Genomic DNA, 21,709 nt, shown 5'->3' on the forward strand with positions numbered 1-21,709 from the left:
TACTTCCTATTCAGTTTGGAAGTTAGTGGAAGATTGTCCTCTCTCCAACACAGTCGCTGATGAAAGGGATCTATTAAAAAGAACTGCGTTGGTTTACACTGCAGATTGAAAGGAACATTAAATGACTGCATTAGTATGACTGCAATGGGGGTAATGGTCGCCTCCAGTGGGTATATAATGTTGTAATAATACTTTCACATAGGTGCAATAATTGCTCAAGTGTCCTCATTTAATTTGTCACAAAATAGTATCCAACATCTCTCCAGCAAATGCCCCTCACACCTCCCCTCACTCTAGCTTTATTTTCCTCACTCTTGGTGAGTGTAAACAGACGAGGAAATCTGTGTACTTGCAAAATGTCACCTACGTATCACGAAGCGGGGTGGGAGGGGGGACTGTAAATCACTTGGAAACAGCTTCTAGGAGGCGTTTAGCGATACCGCCCGTCAATACAGCTCAGATGCTCTTAATCTGATGACCCCGCCCAAACCCCTCGGGCCTGGCCTGTAATTTTCCAAACAGCCACCTTTCATTTGCAAATAAAAGTTAAAATCAATCCACAGATACAGAATGCTGACTTCCTGCCACTCGATTTTACAGGGCTTCTCTTTGTAGACCTGCCAGATTGTGACCCATGGAAAATGAAATGAGAGAGAATGAGAGGAGAGAGAGAATAAGAGAGGAAGAGAGAGAGAGAGATCACTTGCTTCCTTGCTTCCTAAGCAGGGATTTGCCTGCGAAGCGCGGATAGAGGACTGCGGCGGCTGATTTACACAGTTGGCGCGGAGGAGGGGCCGGGGGTGCGGGGTGGGGGGGAGGGGGCACAAGCTGGCGGAGGCTCCGGCGATGGGCTGATCTGGGGGCTCCCGAGCGCCGCTCCCTGCGTGCGCGATTTGGGGGCAGCAGCTGATGGATTTGCATTCGGGTTCCAGCCCGGCGTTTCGTATACTGCCTCCTAAAACCCGATCTGGGGCTCCCAGTTTGGGTGCAGACGTTGGTAAGTAACGTGTAATCCGATTTTAGTTATTTCCTAGGCCATTAAAGTGGCACTTTTAAAGCAGGTCAGTCTTAAAAGATGCTGCCGCCGCGAGCGTCTCCTTGGCCTGAAACGTTCCGCGGTCCCCTTCCCCGCCCCCCACCCTCTCGCGCTCGAGAAGTGAGGGTGCTTGAATGGTGAGCTGTCAGGGGGCTCACTCTCTGCCAACAGGATCGCTTCACCTTCGTGCTTTGCCTGAGATCTCGCAAATCCAAGTCGAATTTGGTGTGTACAGCCATACTGTTGTATTTGTATCCTCTCTTTTTCTCTCTATCCCCATTCCCCCCTCTCCCCCCTCCCCCCGCTTCACCGTCTGGCCAATGCTGGGATCTGGGATCTAGTCGCCCCCTTCCTGCCTCCTTCCCGCCCCTCCCCACCCCCTTCTCTCATCTACACACCACCCACCCCCACTCCTACCTACCTAAAGGGTCAAGAGCAAAGATACCGGGAGAAGATAAGTGCTAGTCCCATCTCTTCAGATCGAAGGAGGCCTTGGGCAGGGATTTGCACTGAGTGACAACCTTTCAGGAAGCAAGGAAGAGAAAGAGAAAAAAAAAAAAAAAAAAAAAAAAAGAGAGACCGAGCCAGGACTCTCAGGGACCGCGAAGCTCGACAGTGAATCGAGAGCACCGAGATTTTAAGTCAAAGAACCCAGTCGTAGGACACTCGCTCTGCCTGCCTACCATCGAAGGTATATGTATGGAACTGTGGTCCTGAGATCTCATGTCACTGGCAACGTCAAGCTAGGTGAGCGCCCGGCTCTCCCATTGGTATGCAGCGACCATTTCCCTTCAAGTCTCAAAGGTGGAAACACTTAAAAGGATTACAAGCGTGATTTGGTGGCCTTACTGAAAGTTGGTGGCCTGAGGAAGAGAAACTGCAAGGCTACGGCACGATGGATACAATTCAGCCTCCCAGAGAGTTTGCACCTCCCGCTGGGCAGCCCCTCGGAGCAAATCTCGGAGATCTAGAGCGCTCTGCATGGATAGGTACTCGCCGCCATCCTTTCCTACTTTGCCTAATTGAAACCAGTATTTCTCGCTAGTAGGATGTGCATTGTAGAGCATTTAGAGTTTGGCAGCGATGTCTTCTGTAGGCTCACAGGTGCTAGAGGTTTGTTGCATTTTTGAACTGGATCATTTAGTTGTAAGGACAATGGTAGAAGGAATGGTACTGGAGACTAACATACCCTCGGACCCCTTTTCTGGGGGAGGAAATTGTAAGTAACTCCAACAAATAGGCCAAGTGTCGGAGCGAAGGGCCCCTCCCCCAGTGGGTCGCTCGCTCGTGTTGTAAAAGAAGGAAAACGGCTTGAGGTTTTAATCATTTTCCATTTCTAAACATACCCATTGTGCGTTTCGCCTGGAGACAGCCGATTAGAAAAGGATCTGTGGAAGGCTCAGACCTCTTCAGAAAATGAATGATGCAGCATTTTAATTATTTGTTCTAAGGGGTGATCGTTTTGCTTCCATGTTGGGATATTTAATCTTAGATATGGAGAGATTAGTGGGCTCAGAGATCCGGCAAAGGGGAGGGGGGAGATAGGAAGGGGCACTGTGGGGAAAAAGGGCTTCTTGTCCTCCCCCTGGACAAATGATGCCGGGCGCTCCCAGCAGGAAGCGGGCGAAACCGGGGCTTCAGGGCCCTTCATCCCCTAACTTTTGGAGCTCATCCTATCACTTAGACACATTATACCGAGGTAAAGGAAAAGAAAAGGGTGAAATAGCCTTTAGGACATGGACCAAATCAAGAACTTGAGGGGATGTAAAGGGGAGAACAGAGGACGATTACAGTGATGGTCATTTACCGTCACCGGGAAGCTCGGGGAAGCCTCTCGGTTACCCATCGATTCCATCGCATCATGGGTTCTGATATGATCCGTGAAACAGTCACCGCCTTTGCACGTTGGGTACCAAAGGTGGTGTGTGTGGTGGGGGAGGGGGTAGGCTGGCAGCTGGTGAAGGAGATGGGATTGCTCTGGTTCTGAGTTCAGGCTGTAGGTGATGGTCGGCTCAGTTGCGACCTGAGAAATAGGGTGGGTCTGTAACATTAAGGGTGTAGAGTGTTAGAGAATCTTGTCTTCCTGCTTACTAAGTCTGTGATCGCTGTTTCCAATCTTAGCTACTCTGGAGCGGTGGACAATTGTGCGGTCATTTTAAATGCAAAACATGATGCAAATCTTCTATGACTGACTCTTAAGGAATGTTTATGTTGCATTAAGTGACTTATATATATTTAGAATGGTAAAGAATTGTTGTTGTTTTTTTTTTCTTTAAAATTTGATTTTGTAAAAAGCGCTTTAAGGGAAAGCCATCTCTACTCGATAACTTTGAGTCCTTGGGCAGTTGAGGTTCAGTCCAGTTCTTTAGCAACCAGAAAGCCCCTCCCTTCCCCAGGAGTTGGTTACAGGATTCGTGGGGAGGGCCGGCGGGGGGGGGGGGGGGGGGGGCGCCCAGGGCAATCGATGCCGTACAGTTCCCTCTAACTAGACACGTTTGCTGCACACTTGCCTCTCTCCAGTTTCCCTACTAAGCTGTCTTTCGTCCTAGTAGGTAGGACTGTAGAACCGTCAGTTCTACAGTCAGAACCTTCTTAGAGGGTTCATGTGAACTGTGATCTGGTGGCCCCTCTTCACTGCAACGTCTTAGCTCAATCACCCCCACCCCCACTCACGACTCCCTATTTTCCTCTTTCCCCAAATATCACGGAGAAATATTTGGACCAAAAAGAAGGGGGGTGGGGAGGTGGGGAGTGTCGAGGAAAAAAAAAATCTAAACCCTGAAATGCTGCCCCCTATCCCCACGAAGTCTTTCCCGGTAGAAGAAAGTGAAATGTGCCATTGTTACCAAGTGGTCTGCGTTGGCCTGTCTCTGTTTTTAAAAAGGTGGAAGCAAACATATGGCTGTTGAATCCAGGGGAAATCGAAGGCTTTGAGCTACAGCACAACAAAAGGATTCCTGGTGCAAAGAGATCGAAGCAAAATGCAGGAGAAACTCGGTCCAAGTCGCTCAGGCTGCCTGAGCTCTTATTCGGGACACCTAAGCAGAATCAGCTAGATCCAGCTCTTCTCCTTCGGGGACCTGAATTTCCTTTTATTCCCGTCTTTGGAGAGGAGTGTCTGCGCTATGAAAAGGATAATTCCGAAAGATAATCTTACTTTACAACCTGTCTACACTAGAGAGAGGAGCTTTGAAAACTAGAGGAGCAAAACAGTCAGGAGATGATTTCCTTGAGAGTTAAAAAAATAATAAAAAAAAAAAGAAAAAAAATGCCTACACTCCTCCTCCCTCCACCTTCCCCACGAGAGGAATGCTTCCCTTAGGTTGGCCTCTGCTTTCCTGTTTCTTATTTTGACAATTTGTTATCTGGACCCCTCCACTTCTTTCCTCATCCCTTAAACAGAAACACACACACACACACACACACACACACACACACACACACACACACACACACACACACACACACACACTTGTATAGTCAGGGCTTCCTAGTGCTCGCTCCCGACCTCAAGCTAAGCGCGTTCCCTTCTTGGAGCTGATTTTCGTGACGTGGAAAGCCGGCTCCAGGGTTACAGCACATATTTAAAAAAAAAAAAAAAAAAAAAGCCAGCACAAGAGAAGTCCGAGATTCTGCACTGGGATTGAGACTGCCTTCCTCCCTGCCTCCCTCCCGCCCTTCCTCCCAGTGCCCAATGATGTGCTGCCGGTACCCAGAGAGAGCAACCACGGCGGCGGCGGCGGCGGCGGCGGCGGCAGCGGAGCTGGAAGCCTGCTGCAGCCCCTTCTCCTCCCTTCTCTATTGAGTGTGCCAAGCGGCAGTTCTGCATCCTAAAGAAGCCCATTGAAAGGCCCATTGCATTCCCAGCACGTCTCAAGCTTGCTGCTTTTATTTTTTCTCTTCGTCTCCCCCACCCACCCCCTCTATCCCCCTTTGCTTCAGCTTCAGCAAAAGGGAGGGAGGGAGAGGGAGAGAGAATCCTTAAACTCAAGCTTTTTTTTTTTTCTTCCAATGTTCAATTCTTAAAAAAAAAAAAAAAATCTCCGCAAAATAGGTAAGTCAAAGACATCTGGAGCCTTTCATACCTAAATCTCAGGGACCTCAGAAACAAGAAAAACATTTAAAAAATGGTGAAGAAAGAACTTAAGTATATTTTAATATTTTATAAGGGAGACAGGGAAGACTGATACTGCAATGTAGCTTCATCTGCCTTCTGTCTCTCTCTTTTTTCATTTAATTGTTTCTAAAAATTGAGTATTGCATGCCTGAGGCGGATTTCTCTGCTTTCTCATGGGTCTTCCTTTCCTTACAGCTGTGTAAATTATATGCAAGTTGAATGTGAAGATTTATTCTTTTCATTCTCCCTATAAATTATATCATTGTGTTTTCAGAGGGTTGGCAAAATATTTCCTTAATGTATGTATCTTACGTGTGGAGAGAAAACATATGCTAAAAATTCTGGTTTATTTTTATTGGTTAAAAATAATCATTCAATTTTGATTGATATTTCAGTGACTCAGAAAGGGCAATCTAATAAAACTGCATTAATATAATTTATTTATGTACGCATTTTCATATACTTATGATATAAAGCAAGGAAAGAGAGCCATAGAGGAAGGCTCTGTATTATAAGAATAGTGCACAGTATTTGTTTCTTCTGATTGGAAAAGAATGATGTCTTTCTTTGAAATGTAATTCATATGATAGATCATTTATCAGCAGGTAAGAATCAAGGTTTCCACCCTTTTCTTGCCTTTAGCTACCCAACTATCTTCTAACCAGCCACCTGCCATTCCAGCTTTTACAGGGTTCCTCAGTTGATCTTGAAGGCACAGATACACATTCCAAACTAAGCTCTGCAAGTGTTTTAATACAGACACTCCCAGACTCAGCATCCTTTGGCTATCATTATCTTTAACTCTGACAACTGCATGGGCTCCTTTAGAAAGGCTAATCACTCCTAAGGGTTTAAATAGCCAAATGATACACTTATGTAGAAATTATTTAATTAAAGGGGATGTTAAAAATCCATGCTTGGGAAAAAGAAGGTGGGGGTATAGTATGATACTGAGCATACACTATAATTAAGTACATTGTGATCATCTCTTAAGCAAAATCTTAAGTTTTCCTGAGATACCAAGCATCTTATACATCTCAACACCTGATACTGAGCAATGGGCTCATACTTTATCACACTCTAATCAAATAACTTTGTGGTATGCTATATCTCTTTATGAGTAGAAACCTATAGTTTAAAGAATATTAATTTTCTATCAGAATCCCAATCTGATCTGTAATGGGCACTTCTGATATCAATGTGAGTTTTCACAAGCAAACAGGTGTAATGGCCAAATTACTGCCATTATTACTGAGTCTGCCTATATCTAAAGGCATCACTTACATCAAGCAGTCATTTGATTGCTGTAAGATGCAATGAAGGCTGCTTGTGTTAGTATGATATGCCCTTTACCAAGTATGGCTTGGTTTAGGAAAATGTCATTGCATGGCACAAAATTTCAAAGTCACCCAAGTTTAAATACAAGTCATATTAAGCATGTTGACAGATCATTTTGAGTGTCAGTTCAACAACTGCTAAAGTTTGTATCACTCTTAAAAAGCTCCAAATGTAGGAGTCAGTTAGAATAGTGCATATGAGTAAAGGCTAAAAATCTGCATCTTTATTTCTGTTGCAGTTTTGTAATCAACTACGAACGATGAAACCTTCCATAGCTGAGATGCTTCACAGAGGAAGGATGTTGTGGATAATTCTTCTAAGCACAATTGCTCTAGGATGGACTACCCCAATTCCCCTGATAGAGGACTCAGAGGAAATAGATGAGCCCTGTTTTGATCCATGCTACTGTGAAGTTAAAGAAAGCCTCTTTCATATACATTGTGACAGTAAAGGATTTACAAATATTAGTCAGATTACTGAGTTCTGGTCAAGACCTTTTAAACTGTATCTGCAAAGGAATTCAATGAGGAAATTGTACACCAACAGTTTTCTTCATTTGAACAACGCTGTGTCCATTAACCTTGGGAACAATGCATTGCAGGACATTCAATCAGGAGCTTTCAATGGTCTTAAGATTTTAAAGAGGTTATATCTACATGAAAACAAACTAGATATCTTCAGAAATGACACCTTCCTTGGCTTGGAAAGTCTGGAATATCTGCAGGCAGATTACAATGTCATTAAACGTATTGAGAGTGGGGCATTTCGGAACCTAAGTAAATTGAGGGTTCTGATTTTAAATGATAATCTCATCCCCATGCTTCCAACCAATTTATTTAAGGCTGTCTCCTTAACCCATCTGGACCTACGTGGAAACAGGTTAAAAGTTCTTTTTTACCGAGGAATGCTAGACCACATTGGCAGAAGCCTGATGGAGCTCCAGCTGGAAGAAAATCCCTGGAACTGTACATGTGAGATAGTGCAACTGAAGAGCTGGCTGGAACGCATTCCTTACACCGCCCTGGTGGGAGACATCACCTGTGAGACCCCTTTCCACTTCCATGGAAAGGACCTGCGAGAAATCAGGAAGACAGAACTCTGTCCCCTGTTGTCTGACTCTGAGGTGGAGGCTAGTTTGGGGATTCCCCACTTGTCATCAAGCAAAGAGAATGCATGGCCAACTAAGCCTTCCTCAATGTTGTCTTCTGTCCATTTTACTGCTTCTTCTGTTGAATATAAGTCCTCAAATAAACAGCCCAAGCCCACCAAACAGCCCCGAACACCAAGGCCACCCTCCACATCCCAAGCTTTATACCCTGGTCCAAACCAACCTCCCATTGCTCCTTACCAGACCAGACCACCCATTCCCATTATATGTCCTACTGGGTGTACCTGTAATTTGCACATCAACGACCTTGGTTTGACTGTCAACTGCAAAGAGCGAGGATTTAATAACATTTCTGAACTTCTTCCAAGGCCACTGAATGCCAAGAAACTTTACCTGAGTAGCAATCTGATTCAAAAAATATACCGTTCTGATTTTTGGAATTTCTCCTCCCTGGATCTCTTGCATCTGGGAAACAATCGTATTTCTTATGTCCAGGATGGAGCCTTCATTAACCTGCCCAACCTAAAGAGCCTCTTTCTCAATGGCAACGATATCGAGAAGCTGACACCAGGCATGTTCCGAGGCCTACAGAGTTTGCACTACTTGTACTTTGAGTTCAATGTCATCCGAGAAATCCAGCCTGCAGCCTTCAGCCTCATGCCCAACTTGAAGCTGCTATTCCTCAACAATAACTTGCTGAGGACCCTACCAACAGACGCCTTTGCAGGCACATCCCTGGCCCGGCTCAACCTGAGAAAGAACTACTTCCTCTACCTTCCTGTGGCTGGTGTCCTAGAACACTTGAATGCCATTGTCCAGATAGACCTCAATGAGAATCCTTGGGACTGTACCTGTGACCTGGTCCCCTTCAAACAGTGGATTGAAACCATCAGCTCAGTCAGTGTGGTGGGTGATGTGCTTTGCAGGAGCCCTGAGAACCTCACCCACCGTGATGTGCGCACGATTGAGCTGGAAGTTCTCTGCCCAGAGATGCTGCACATCCCACCAGCTGGAGCATCCCCAGCCCAGCCTGGAGATTCTCACCTTGCTGGGGGGCCAACAAGTGCATCACCTTATGAGTTCTCGCCCCCTGGAGGCCCCGTGCCACTTTCTGTGTTGATTCTCAGCCTGCTGGTTCTTTTTTTTTCTGCAGTCTTTGTTTCTGCAGGCCTCTTTGCCTATGTGCTCCGAAGGCGCCGGAAGAAGCTGCCCTTTAGAAGCAAGAGGCAAGAAGGTGTGGACCTTACTGGCATCCAGATGCAATGCCACCGGCTTTTTGAGGATGGTGGCGGTGGTGGAGGTGGAAGTGGAGGTGGGGGCAGACCAACTCTTTCCTCCCCAGAGAAGGCTCCTCCTGTGGGCCACGTATATGAGTACATCCCCCACCCAGTTACCCAGATGTGCAACAACCCCATCTATAAGCCTCGCGAGGAGGAGGAGGTGGCTGTTTCCTCAGTCCAGGAGGCAGGGAGTGCAGAACGAGGGGGTCCTGGGACACAACAACCAGGAATAGGTGAGGTTCTCCTAGGAAGTGAGCAGTTTGCTGAGACACCCAAGGAGAACCACAGCAACTACCGGACCTTGCTGGAAAAAGAAAAAGAGTGGGCCCTGGCAGTGTCCAGCTCCCAGCTCAACACCATAGTGACGGTGAATCACCACCACCCTCACCCTCACCACCCAGCAGTTGGTGGGGTTTCAGGGGTAGTTGCGGGAACTGGGGGAGACTTGGCTGGGTTCCGCCACCATGAGAAGAATGGTGGGGTGGTGCTGTTTCCTCCTGGGGGAGGCTGTGGTGGTGGCAGTACGCTACTAGACCGAGAAAGGCCACAGCCAGCCCCCTGCACAGTGGGATTCGTGGATTGTCTCTATGGCACTGTGCCCAAATTAAAGGAACTGCACGTCCACCCTCCTGGCATGCAATACCCAGACTTACAGCAGGATGCCAGGCTCAAAGAAACCCTTCTCTTCTCGGCTGGAAAGGGCTTCACAGACCACCAAACCCAAAAAAGTGATTACCTCGAGTTAAGGGCCAAACTTCAAACCAAGCCGGATTACCTCGAAGTCCTGGAGAAGACAACGTATAGGTTCTAACCGTAAAAGAAAAATAAATTAGTGCTTTTTTTTTTTCAAAAGAAAAGGAAAATAAAAGAAATATATCCCTTGCTCCCTTTACACTTGTCCCAATAACTCCATTCTCACAAACTTCCCTGCCCTGAACAGGACTGAAATCGCATGATAACTAGAAAATACAGATGTATGCTCTCCCCTCTCAGATGTGATTTGGAGGAAGGGCCATACTCAGATCATTAATCAATGAAGTGCCTTCGCAGACTTTTGCCAGCAAATGTTATCATTATTTTTTATACTGAAACTTGAGACTTTGACTGTGCCATGTATAAGGTATATTGGGGATCATTGTATTGATCCTAATTAAGTAAAATTCGATGTGTCTTTTTATTTTCAGTAATTTTTTTTTTTTTTAGTTGTAGTTTTGTTTGATTGGGGGGGGAAAAATTGACATTTGTGGCTTTCTTTCCTCTTCCCATCATGGCACAGATTCTGTACATGTATTAACAATGCAGTTTGCTGCATGCCTGGAAACTGCAAGACGGGGAGGGAGGGGGCGGGTCTTGCTCGAATGTTCTCACCCACTCTTTTTTCTGTCACACACATACCCCCATGCAAATCACAAACCCTGCACACAGTCAGGTCCCTAAACCTGCAGCCTCTTCCTTCTGGTGCAGGTACACACACACACACACAGACACACACAGACACACACACACAAATGTATACATGTGTGCGTGCATGCGCACACAAACACGCGCCCCATTCCTTTTCAACCCAATTTAATTATTTTGGGTTTGATCCATTCCTCTACTCTGCATAGCTTCATGTTCCCTTCAACCCTAGTGTACAGCACTCTCCTACCACCCTGGGAAAAGTCATATTCTAGGTTGGATCCTACTGAAGTGGAAGTCTGGTGGTTTAACAGCTGGAAGCATACCTAGGGATGAGCACCCTCTTTGTGACACTTCATCCTGATGCCAAGATTTTTTGGAGAACATCTGCACTTTCTTATATATATATATATATAATATTAAAAAATAAAAAAGCAACTGGGTATATATCACTAACAGCTTTGTAGGAAGCACTTTTAATGTTTTCTCTCTCACACACAAAGATTCAAAAGAAATGTGCATATATTTATTCTGTAATTTCAGTGATTATAAATTGTAAAGGTAATGTTTAATCATTGTATAGTGATTATGCGTCTGGTATAGCTTTCCTAATAAAAAGTTTTTGAAAAACATAATACATTATATATAGAGGATACCAAGCTTGAACCTTAAACTCCAGCTATGCCATGCCTTTCATGCTCCCATTTTTTTTAAATCTTTCTTTTACTTGTTATACAGAAAGCTAGTTTATTAACAAGTTTGATGCACTGTGATGTTGATAAATCTTATTACCTACCACCCCATCACATACCAGGATACAATTGGGACTTAAAAAAATCTGATTTATATAGTTCACTTTTACTCTTGGATTATGAATTTCAAGCTCAGAAACCCAATAATGCACCATTTTTCCTAGGCAGGTTGTGATTGGGAGAAAATAAAGTAAGGAGATTGCTAAGAAGTACAGGATTATATAGACGAGGTAATCAAGGAATCAAGGATCCATGCACCTTAAGATAGTAAATGACATAAAGAAAAAGGAAAGTGAAATTGCTATTCTTTTTTTAAAACATGCAGTAAAATCACACACACACACACACACACACACACACACACACACACACGCACGCGTACCAAACTCTAAGGCCCTGGAGCCAATGTGACTGTCAGAATCCTGTTTATCTGTACAAGTTGTCATTGTTATATTTAGCTACTAGATTTTTTTCTAGCCACCTAACTGCAGCTGGCCCCAGTCAGGCTTGAATTAAGACAGAAGATGCTGAATGAGTTTTTCCTTCTGTATGGTATTAAAATAATGTTTAAAATTAATCTGACAATAATCCAAGTTATGATCCATTTACATGTGAGCGAAACCAAAGAAAATTGGATTTTTAAGGTGCCAGGATCTTGTTTGTGAAAGAAACTAAACTGATAGAAACCTGAGCTTTGAGGCAGGCACTTATCTCATTATGCCAGTAGAGGGCAGCAGAGCTCCAGAGATCCACAGACCCTGTAGCTGCAGAACTGTGCAGTGAGGCCAGGGTTCTCTCAGTTTTCTTAAGCTGCCCTTAGTAGAAATTATCGTTACGTGTTGAATGTAATTCACCACAAGTCACCAATGCCTTACATTACTTCTTTTTCATAAAAAAAGACTTGCAGCTTCTAAAGCTGTGTTACTGACATAAAAGTTAAGGCATTGTATTTAAAAAAGCCCCATGAATGTCTAGAAGAACATATTTAGGTATCTCTTGATTAATTATAAATTGGTATCGACATAAGTATGCATAAAATAAAAACAAACATATATCAATACAAAAATGCAACTTTTCAGGGCCGCCTTGCATTTGGCACATTGTACCTAAATTTTCTGTCTTCCATTATTTGAGGTACATTGGAATTATAGCAGAAAAAGAAAAACATAATTCACTATATCTCTACATACAACATTGAGATGTACTTTTCTTGTGCAAGAGGATCAGATCCACAATTAAACAGGTGTCATTCTCCTTTTTTTTGTTTATTCTCTTTACTTTCCCATAAGTTAGCTTTTTCTTAGTTATCTCACTTTCCTTATTCTTTATAATCATCCTTCCCTCCTTCACTTGAGGACTTTTTTTTTTAAAGCACAGAAAGTCAGTGTTTTAAACACCTGTAAGTGTTTTAAAACCTGATCTATGGAGTCCCTCTAAACTAGTGATTCATCATGTCCCCATTCCTCAAGAAAATACTCTGGTGAATGGTAGAAAGCATGTGCATAATAGAAATTCAAAATGAAAAGCTAGATACTTCTGACGGTAATCATTTCCTTAATAACAATGCACACATGCATAACATGGCATATTATACAAATCAGGTTAAAGTACAACCCCTAATGATCCTGGTGCTTTTGACATTTGAAAAATGTGTGTCCATAACCATATCAAATTACAATATAACTTGATAATTATGTTTATATTTTATTTATTAAATACAGAAAGACTCTTTTTTGTCTTAAATATAGGTAGTGATTTTACTCTTGAATGAGGAATAAATTTTATTTAGCAAAAATAAATTTATATGAGAATGGAATTTTGTATTCAAGGAGATAAATTTTTGCTTCCATGGAGTTTTCTACCCCTTTGGCTAGGCTACTTATTTTAGCTGTGCCTTAGAATTATTTAAGTTAGCTTTAATTTATAATACCAGGTATGTTTTCAGAAAGTACCATGGGTACTAATCTAGGTTCTCCGATTAGGATTTGTTCCACGTTTTTGTTGCAGTAAAAATTACTTTTGAGAAAAAAGATTGCTAATTCACATCACAGTTACGGTCAATTTGACTGAAGCAGACCCAGATCTGGCAGATATTTGCTATTATTCATTGCTACTTTACTATAAATTATAGTAATAATATTTGAAAACAATAAAATGTATTGTAATGTCCCTTTAATTATAAGATGGTGAGTGGAAAATAGTTGAAAGTGAAATATTAGTTTGACACAGTAACGGTTTTAACATATTATTAATCATATACAGTGTAATTTATGTGGATGCTTTTATGTTTTTATTTAAAAAGCTACATTACTTCCTCCAATTGCAAAATACTAAAAACAATATATATATGTAAGTATGAAAAAGTTCAGAGAGAGATCACAAGGAAAGTTTAATGACTGAGCTTAAATTTTTCTTTTCCCCCTCAACTAGGAATGTTAGTTTTAAACCCTTGATATCTGAGAAGAATATTTGTTTCTAGCACTATAAAAGTTGATAATGCAATTGCAGAAATAAGGAATTTTCTTTAACTATTGCAACATATTATTTTGATTCATTTAGTGTAAATCCATTGTTCACACAGTCCTATCCTTTTACAGGTATGTTGTCTGAGCTGATTAATGTTCTAAGATGGCTATGACAAAGGCAACATTAATGGAATGCTTTACAAAATGTGAGACAGGACAACAACAAGTCAAGATAATATGAAAGGAAATGATAATAAAAGAACACTCCATCTTAAATTAAGTGAGTTGAGCTGGTTTAATTTGAACTTAGACATTTATAACTTAGCTCAAAATCCTCAGCTAAAAATTCAGGTGAACAGATTATAAATATCACTAATTTCACCATATAAGTGTCCGGTTTAATATCTATAGGCCTTTTAAAAGTAATAGGAGCAATAACACATGTGTAATTGGGCAATCGTGTGTATATGTGTGTGTATAACTATTATATATGTATATACACTGTATATACATGTATATAGTTTATATATGCTGAATTATATTTACATGTAAATTATGCACTTTTTCTCACATGTATAACAATTTCAGTTTTATGCATTTATTTTCCTTGCTTCTGTCTAGCTAATGTCCAAGTGAAGATGGATGAAATTATGAGTCTTCACTTTGGAAATACTCACATGTAAAAAGTAACACTGTAATTAATATTTCTGAATTTAAAAATTATTTTATCTTTCAATTTGTTTCCTTTTATTATTTAAGTCATAGGGGATAAATCTCAAATTGTGATTTAAGTCCTCAACCGTAAAAAAGCTGATCTCTTATAAATATGCAACACAAGTCACATGAAAAGCAAGTCCTCCTTTTCCATTTTTCTATTTCTAGAATAAATTTTGTAGGTGAAAGTAATTACCTTTGTAATTTATCTATAGAAAAAGTGAAATCTTAAAGGTAAATATAAGAGAAGTAAAGGTCCTGTTAAGACATTCATGATCTTATTTATTTCTTTTAAATATCATCCTTTATTTAAAGTGTATAAAGGTAGTGATAATAAAAATAGATAAGCATTTCTAGTATACTTTTATGAAATCTAAATTGAAGGAGATGGTTTCTCATGTCAGGAAAGTAGGTGTACACCAGAACTTATCTGTTGTGAAGAGGGAATAGCTTGGGTAGAATCTTCAATTCTGATAATATTTGCTCCTGAATATAAATAATTTTTGAAAGTATGGATCATTTCTTCTCTATTGCACCAATACAGATGATTTTTCATATAATTTAAAAATTCTAATAGAAAATAATACTTGTGGTGAATGTTAAAGATATATAACCAAGGAGGCATTATAATAAATTTATGGTTGACCCAACCTCTACAATATCTTTAAACATTAAAACACAGATGAACATTAGTAAAAAGGAGGCTTTCCTCATTACCACCCAGTGACAAAAAGGCCCAGTATACCTAATTAACTGTTTCCTTAGTATGTTCAGTTCATCTACTTGTTTATTAGTACAGTGAATTGATAGTTTGCACTGTATTAAATTGTATCAAAATCAAATAATTTTCATGAAAAAAATATAATCACCAGTAAAAACAAACCTGAATAATTCATTTTAATTCAACTGCAACAATTAGCACGTTGTTCTCTTGATGACAGGTATCACATTACCAATATTGTATTATATGTGAATATAGGGCTTTTGTGCTACTGACACATTTTACTACTTTTAGGCTTACAGGATGATGGATGACCATATAATGATTTTTCGTAGCATTTAAAACAAGAGCATAACTTTCCTAACTTGGGGAAGGAAAAGTTAGCCCCGAAAGAAGATGCTGAAACAAAGATGTCATCTGATCGTGTGGAGGGACAGAAAGAAGTTCTCTTCTTCCTGGCCCTATTCCTGTCACTAATCCTGACAGCTCTGTTTCTACTTCTGTTTCTGACTCAGTACCAAGATATTCTTGGGACTCAGGGCACATTTATTGAGCTCAAATTAGGTGCCAAGACAAGATCAGGGATGGATGAGAGTCCTTGCACCCAATGACAAAATGTCCAATTCACTTACCTTTGTACCTAGGCTGAGAAAATAATTCAACATATATCTCTTCATTGTGACATCATTTATAAGTCTGGTGAAAAAGTCAGAACCTATAACAGTAAAACAGAACTACTTCTAGAAATCAAGAGAGAATCAGCAAATACTTTAAAAATATGGAACCTATCTTTAAAATCTCAAAACCTTGATCTTCCTCCTTTTAAATGTACTCTGTCTTTGCCATGGCTTCCAAAATACTAGTTTAACTGAAATAAAGAAACAAATGTATAATATTTGTATTAAGACCACCTGCTGTTACTGGAACCCACACATTTTCAGTGGTTTTTCCTTATTTACAGTATAAACTTTCTGACTATTCAGAAATTCTAAGGCTTCCCCCCCCCCCCAGAATTCTGGTAAAACGAGTTATCTTAAAATGTCTTTTCTTGTTGTTGTTCTGTGGTAACTTTATAACCAAAACAATTATGTCAATATGTAAACTATTAACCATATACTGTAATTGGAAAAAAAAAACCCTTAAAGTCTATCTAAATTGGGCATTTTATATGTATTAAATTGAATTGGGATTTTTTTTCCCCTACTTGTGCTCTTCTTCACCTGATTTGGATTCAAAAGTGAAATCTATTCCTCTGTTTTTAATGAACAGTTCATCAGATGCTTTACTTTTCTAGCTGGCAGTAGAAGGGAAGTGGGTACAGAAAATGTTAACAGGTGTAAGTAATCTGTGGAATAATTAGACCCAGGAGCCACTCACATTGCCTTCAGAAAACCTTCCTCAACAAGAAGGACAATGAAAGAGAGAGGGGAAAAAATGAAAATGTTCTCCCTTTCTGAAGACCATCTCATAAAATTTTGATGGAGAAAATTTAAACAAGACTTTCACATTAACTTTCGGTGTTCTATCTTTGGAAGTGTTTATATTCCATAGTAGGTTCACTGTATCTTTCAGCATGATTCTAAGCCACTTCAACTGTCATCTGTTAACATAACCATTGAACATGGAATCAAACCTTAACGTTAAAGTAACTAAACCAGCTATAATTAAAAGTAATTCGAATGCAAAAGAAATCACAAGGATAAACTGAGGTGACAATGCATCGTAAAACATGTCACTTAATTCATAGCATAGCTGTGTAAAGTGAATTACAAAGTCTTTCTTTTTTTTAATTAGTAGTTTCTCCCATATAAATAAGAAGTCTCTGCTATCCCCTAGTTATTTTTTTGGCCACATTAACATAACTTTCTCCTGATCCCCATACCAGAATTCATTTAAGGAATACAACCCAATTATTAATATTTCAGAAACCTTAATTATTTCTTAAAAATTGTTATTTATCATGTAATATGTCCCAGAATCATGACTATTCCAGAGCCAAACATACATAGTTTAAAACATTTTTTTATTAGGTATAATATTTTTCTCCTCTATTTGTGTTTATGTTTGAAGTCTAGTGGTATAAATGATACTGAAATTGTTCTTTAATTTGGATCATATACCTTGTCTCTTTATAAACGTGGATAACTGCTGAACATTGCTTAAGTTATTCTGGAGATATATAGGGTATAGATATAGGATATATACATACACACACAGACATATATGTATATGAATATATATAGGGACTTATTTACTAATACCCTTATCAAATAAGTGACAGTTTACATAATATGTTACTGCACAGATTAAATTTTAAAGATAGCATGTGTGTGTGAGATGGTGGGGGTAGCAGAGGGAGAGGGAGAGAGAATCTCCAGCAGATTCCCTGCTCAGTGAGAGCCCAAGGTGGGACTGGATTCTACAACCCTGAGATCATGGCCTGAGCAGAAATCAAGAGTTGGACACTAAACTGACTGAGCCACCCAGGTTCCCCTCACAGATTAAATTTTAAAAATATTTAAATTTAAGGTTCAAAATAGGGTAAAAGATAGTGTGGAATGCTGAACAATATACAAAATGTAGCTGCTAATGTTTTATTTGTTAAATGAACCAGGCTTGAATTTGACAATAGATCACTTCTCATCTCATGTTAATGGCTATCCAGTTCTAAGATACCATATTCATTACTCCCACCCCATTTCAAGAAAAAAATAAGTTAACATTTCCATAAATCATTGTGTCTTAAGGGGAGGGTAGAGATACTGATTCTGGGGGACTTTTCTGAAAAACTCTTCTCTGCCTAGCCTAACCGCAACAAGCACAGCTCTGCTCTTACTTCCACTGCAATGGGCATCACAGAATAATGGAAAGAGATGTTGCAAACAGAAAATGAAGAGAGAAGGAAGACAATGTGTAGTCAGTTAGAAAAAGCTCCTGATGTAATTCTGACATGCCCATTCAACAACCATCACTTTGAGAACTATCGTTCTCAGCAAGTGTCTTTAGCTAAAATCAAGTAAATACTTTATCTCGTAGTATATGTAGTTTCTAATTCCCATGTTTGTACAAACTACTGTGGTTATTCTTTTATTCAAATACACACCTCTCATAGCATCAAAATTAAGTTTCAAATTTCCTTCATCCAGTAGGTCTTTAGTTGATATAGTAACTAAATTTTGAATATTCTCTCAAATACTTATGCACACTGTTTACTCTATGCTGATTTGGGTATGTTAGAATATTTTACCCTAAGTGTCCTTCAGTTACTTTGCCTGTCTGTGCCAAGAACCTGGCTTTTCAATTATATTGTAAGCACTTGAGAACACAGACTGTCTTCAAGGTCTTTTGTAGTCCAATGTCTAGGACCATATATGTGCACAGCTATGGAAAATATATTCTGATCAAACTTCTGAGTTTCATGGATCCTATCTTGTTTCTAGAATAGCCACATTACTACTACCTTTCTTCCTACAATTTCTTTTTTTTCCTTTTTTTATTATTATGTTATGTTAATCATCATACATTACATCATCACTATTTCTAACATACAGCCTTAGTAAGCCTAGATAGCAGGTAAATATTTTTTGACTGAATGGAGTTTTAAAATATGTATAGCCTATGAGTTCTTGCAAAAGTTGAGAGAAATGATGAAAAGAAAGGAGTGTGGAGTGCAAGAGGTGGCAAGAAATGTGACAGTATGAGAAAGGTAGTAACTTCTTTTACTTTCTTTGGATTTCTTTATTGAAAATATACATATTGACCTTAAGGAAAAAAGATTGAGGAAAATATGTAGTATGAGTATGACTCTGAGGAAAAAATAATAAGAAAGAAAGAGAAGGAAGGAAGGAAGGAAACAGAAAAGGAGGGATATAAAACTTTGTTTTATCTTCCTCATTAGTGGCCAAAGCAGAAAAAGGAGCATGCCCAGTAGTATATGCAGATGCAGTATTAATGAACCTTATGCTCAGCTGCTTAAATGTTTACAAATAAGAGCAATAATTCGTAGGCTTGGTTGATTTTCTCTATGTTATAATTGCTTAACTGTGGGAGAGTTCTACCACTTTAATGAAAATTCTACTTGAATGTTAATCCAGCCAAGAGTATTAAATAAAACAGGGCATACATACAAGTATTACATGTACCACCTTCCCTTAGACAGAAAAGCAATTTAAAATATTTTTATCTCTTCTATGCCAGCCAAATGTACAAGATTTCACACTTCAAGTGACAGGACATGACTAACTCTAATCCTATATTTTAGACTCTGATCTTGTGGACAAACGTGAGGTAAAATTAGATGATGAATAAAGAGTTGCATGGATGATCATATGAATGAATATACAAAATATATTTCTATCTTGAAAGATCAAAATTTTAATGCATAGCTAACCACATTTTCACTTAGGTGATGTGAGACTTTAACAAGAGAAGAAAAATCATCCGTGTTCTTATTAAAGTTTGAATTTTGAAATGCTACTATAATCATCTTCTTCTCTATCTTAAGGATATGATAGTTACCAATGAGAGTTTAATTGATGGTAAATTTAGCCCAATAAGAAACATTTAAGGCAAATACAGACATACATTTTTTTATAAACTGTAAGCAGCTACTTAATTTATTTTCATTAAAGCTACGGATACTGATATGAAACTTCGGTCCTTTCTAGGTATCTGGAACTTTGCCACTGTGGTGCTACATCTTAGCTCTCTTGGATGTTTAACTTTCTGTTAAAATGTATATTGTTGTTGACATTTTATGTTGTCCTTGAAACATGCTTGTGTTTGAATTCTAATCCGATTAGAGAAAAAAATGATCCTAAACTGTACATTTACATCTGTTAATGCATTTAAACTATAATTCAAATATTTTAGAAGCTGTTGTACAAAAGGACTGCAGAATTTCAAAGTGCTGTCAAGGCAAATAAATGGCATGGAGTCCAGTATGTCTTAGAAGATGTAACATAAGAATTTCTTGATAGTCAATTGAGTCCGGGATGTAGAGATTATAAATTCTTCAAACACAAAGTAGACTTAAATAACATTAAGATACAAAAATACTAATTTTAGGACTATTTATTATATTGAGATTGTAAAGTAAAATATTCATATGTAGAGAAATGTGTACCAATATCCCATTTATATTTCCATTTGTAAAAATGCTACAATAATATTTAAAAAGTTAATATACAACTTACAAAAGCTAGTATCACGAGACATGAATTGAGTTTCGTGTCTTGATCCACTGTAAGTTAGTAAACATTTCAACTTGAATTTTCTGAATAGCCAGCTGTGTAGAAACATGATGTTGAACTGAGAGCAGATATCATGATTAATAGTCCCCAGGAAAAGCTATCCCATGCCTTAAAAATGCTCACAAACTGTAAGTTTTATTGAGCTTTATAAAGTGCTAATATCTAAGAAACGTAAAAAAAACATTTTGCACTGCTATTAAAATGTACTTTTTTGACTGTTTATAGTTCTGAAATTGTGATATGATCAGATTTGTTTTATTTATCTTTTTCTTTTTTTTAAATCAGATTTGTTTTAAATAGGAGACTATCATTGTGGTATATAGATTCTGCACTGAGTCAATATTACTTCATTATGGATTATGTTCTCATCTTAAAAGACTTAAGTGTCAAAAACAAATGAAAAACATAAAAATATAAACCCAACGACTACAAATCTTTGTTAAATGAGTACTATAGGGATTTAAATTTCCTGCTGTTATCAGGTGAAATAATGGCTGGGTAAGAAAAGACTACTGTAGCTTGTAATCTCACCCTTTGTCCAAGTTTGTCCACTAAAGCTGCCATGGTTTGATAGAAAGCAAAGTCAAAAGAGATAGATAGCCAGAGATAACAGGTCTCACTGGTGAATGTCTTTCCCCCGGTGGAAACAAGACTGGAGACTGGAGCTTCTTTTGGGTACTAATACTAAGACGAGTAGGCTATGGACTAAAGCTTAAAAATCATTGAAGGTTTTAAACAGTTTCAGTTTTCCACTACACTCTAGAATATAGGATGAAGCTAACTTTTAGAGGGATGTCTTCATGATCTACCTCTTGCATGATAAGAAAGAGAAGAATGGAACTCCGTATTCAGAATCTGGAACCTCTGTTAATGACCGTTCTGCTGGTGTATCCTTCTGAATGTCCACCCCTGTAAGCCATTACGGTGAAGGCAACTGTGACAACTGCAAAAACCTCAAAGGAAGATCTTTTCTCATACCTTCAGGAAATCTTAGACCCTGAATTATCTCAAATCTTTTAAAATGGACTGAAGCTGAAAAGCATAAAGGACTTTTTCTCATCTCCTGGCCTATCAGTTTAGTTGGTATTGACAGGGATTTCTTAGGATTTTACATCAGACCAAACTTAAACCATGAATGGGATATGTGCAAAGCTAGAAGACACCAAGTTCTACTTATTAAGTGCTGAATTCATCACGTAGAAAACTCAGTAATATAATGCTTAAGAGACACTGAATCCCATCAGATCTGGGTGAGAATCCCTGTTCAGCCATTACTACCTACATAATCTTGGACAGGTTGTTTCAATCTTCCTGAGATGCTTCAACTCTTTTAATGGTCACATTTATATTAAAAGATCACTCCGGCAGTTCAGAAGAATGGACTGAAGCGGACTAGGATGGCAGCTAAGAAAACATTGTTTTTTTTAAAAAATTTGTTTTTTAAACATTTTAGATGTACAGAAGAGTTGCATAGATAAATAGTAAAGAGAGTTCCTGTATGTCTTCCAATCAGACTCCCTTAATG

At 39.2% G+C, this 21,709-nt stretch overlaps 1 protein-coding gene across 5 annotated transcripts; it reads left to right on the forward strand.

Annotated features, from left to right (window-relative positions):
* The first annotated feature begins 844 nt into the window (after positions 1-844).
* SLITRK3 (SLIT and NTRK like family member 3) lies at positions 845-16,854 on the forward strand. Of its 5 annotated transcripts, none has more exons than XM_073897815.1 (2): positions 845-997; positions 6,730-16,854. In XM_073897815.1, the coding sequence occupies exon 2, from the start codon at positions 6,751-6,753 to the stop codon at positions 9,688-9,690; it is 2,940 nt and encodes a 979-aa protein (XP_073753916.1). In that variant the 5' UTR covers positions 845-997; positions 6,730-6,750; the 3' UTR covers positions 9,691-16,854. The 5 variants fall into 5 exon arrangements, with proteins under 5 accessions (XP_073753916.1, XP_073753935.1, XP_025725590.1 ...); XM_073897834.1 differs by lacking the exon at positions 845-997 and adding an exon at positions 1,194-1,261; XM_025869805.2 differs by lacking the exon at positions 845-997 and adding an exon at positions 1,470-2,025.
* Positions 16,855-21,709: the final 4,855 nt, after the last annotated feature.

Source organism: Callorhinus ursinus, unplaced genomic scaffold (assembly GCF_003265705.2).
Source record: "Callorhinus ursinus isolate GAN/ISIS: 27379988/994484 unplaced genomic scaffold, GSC_fseal_2.0 scaffold1, whole genome shotgun sequence".
Classification (NCBI taxonomy): Eukaryota; Metazoa; Chordata; class Mammalia; order Carnivora; family Otariidae; genus Callorhinus; species Callorhinus ursinus.

Excerpts from the sequence above, each read along its gene's own strand:
- SLITRK3 (XM_073897815.1), top strand. The coding sequence starts at position 6,751 with ATGAAACCTTCCATAGCTGAGATGCTTCACAGAGGAAGGATGTTGTGG.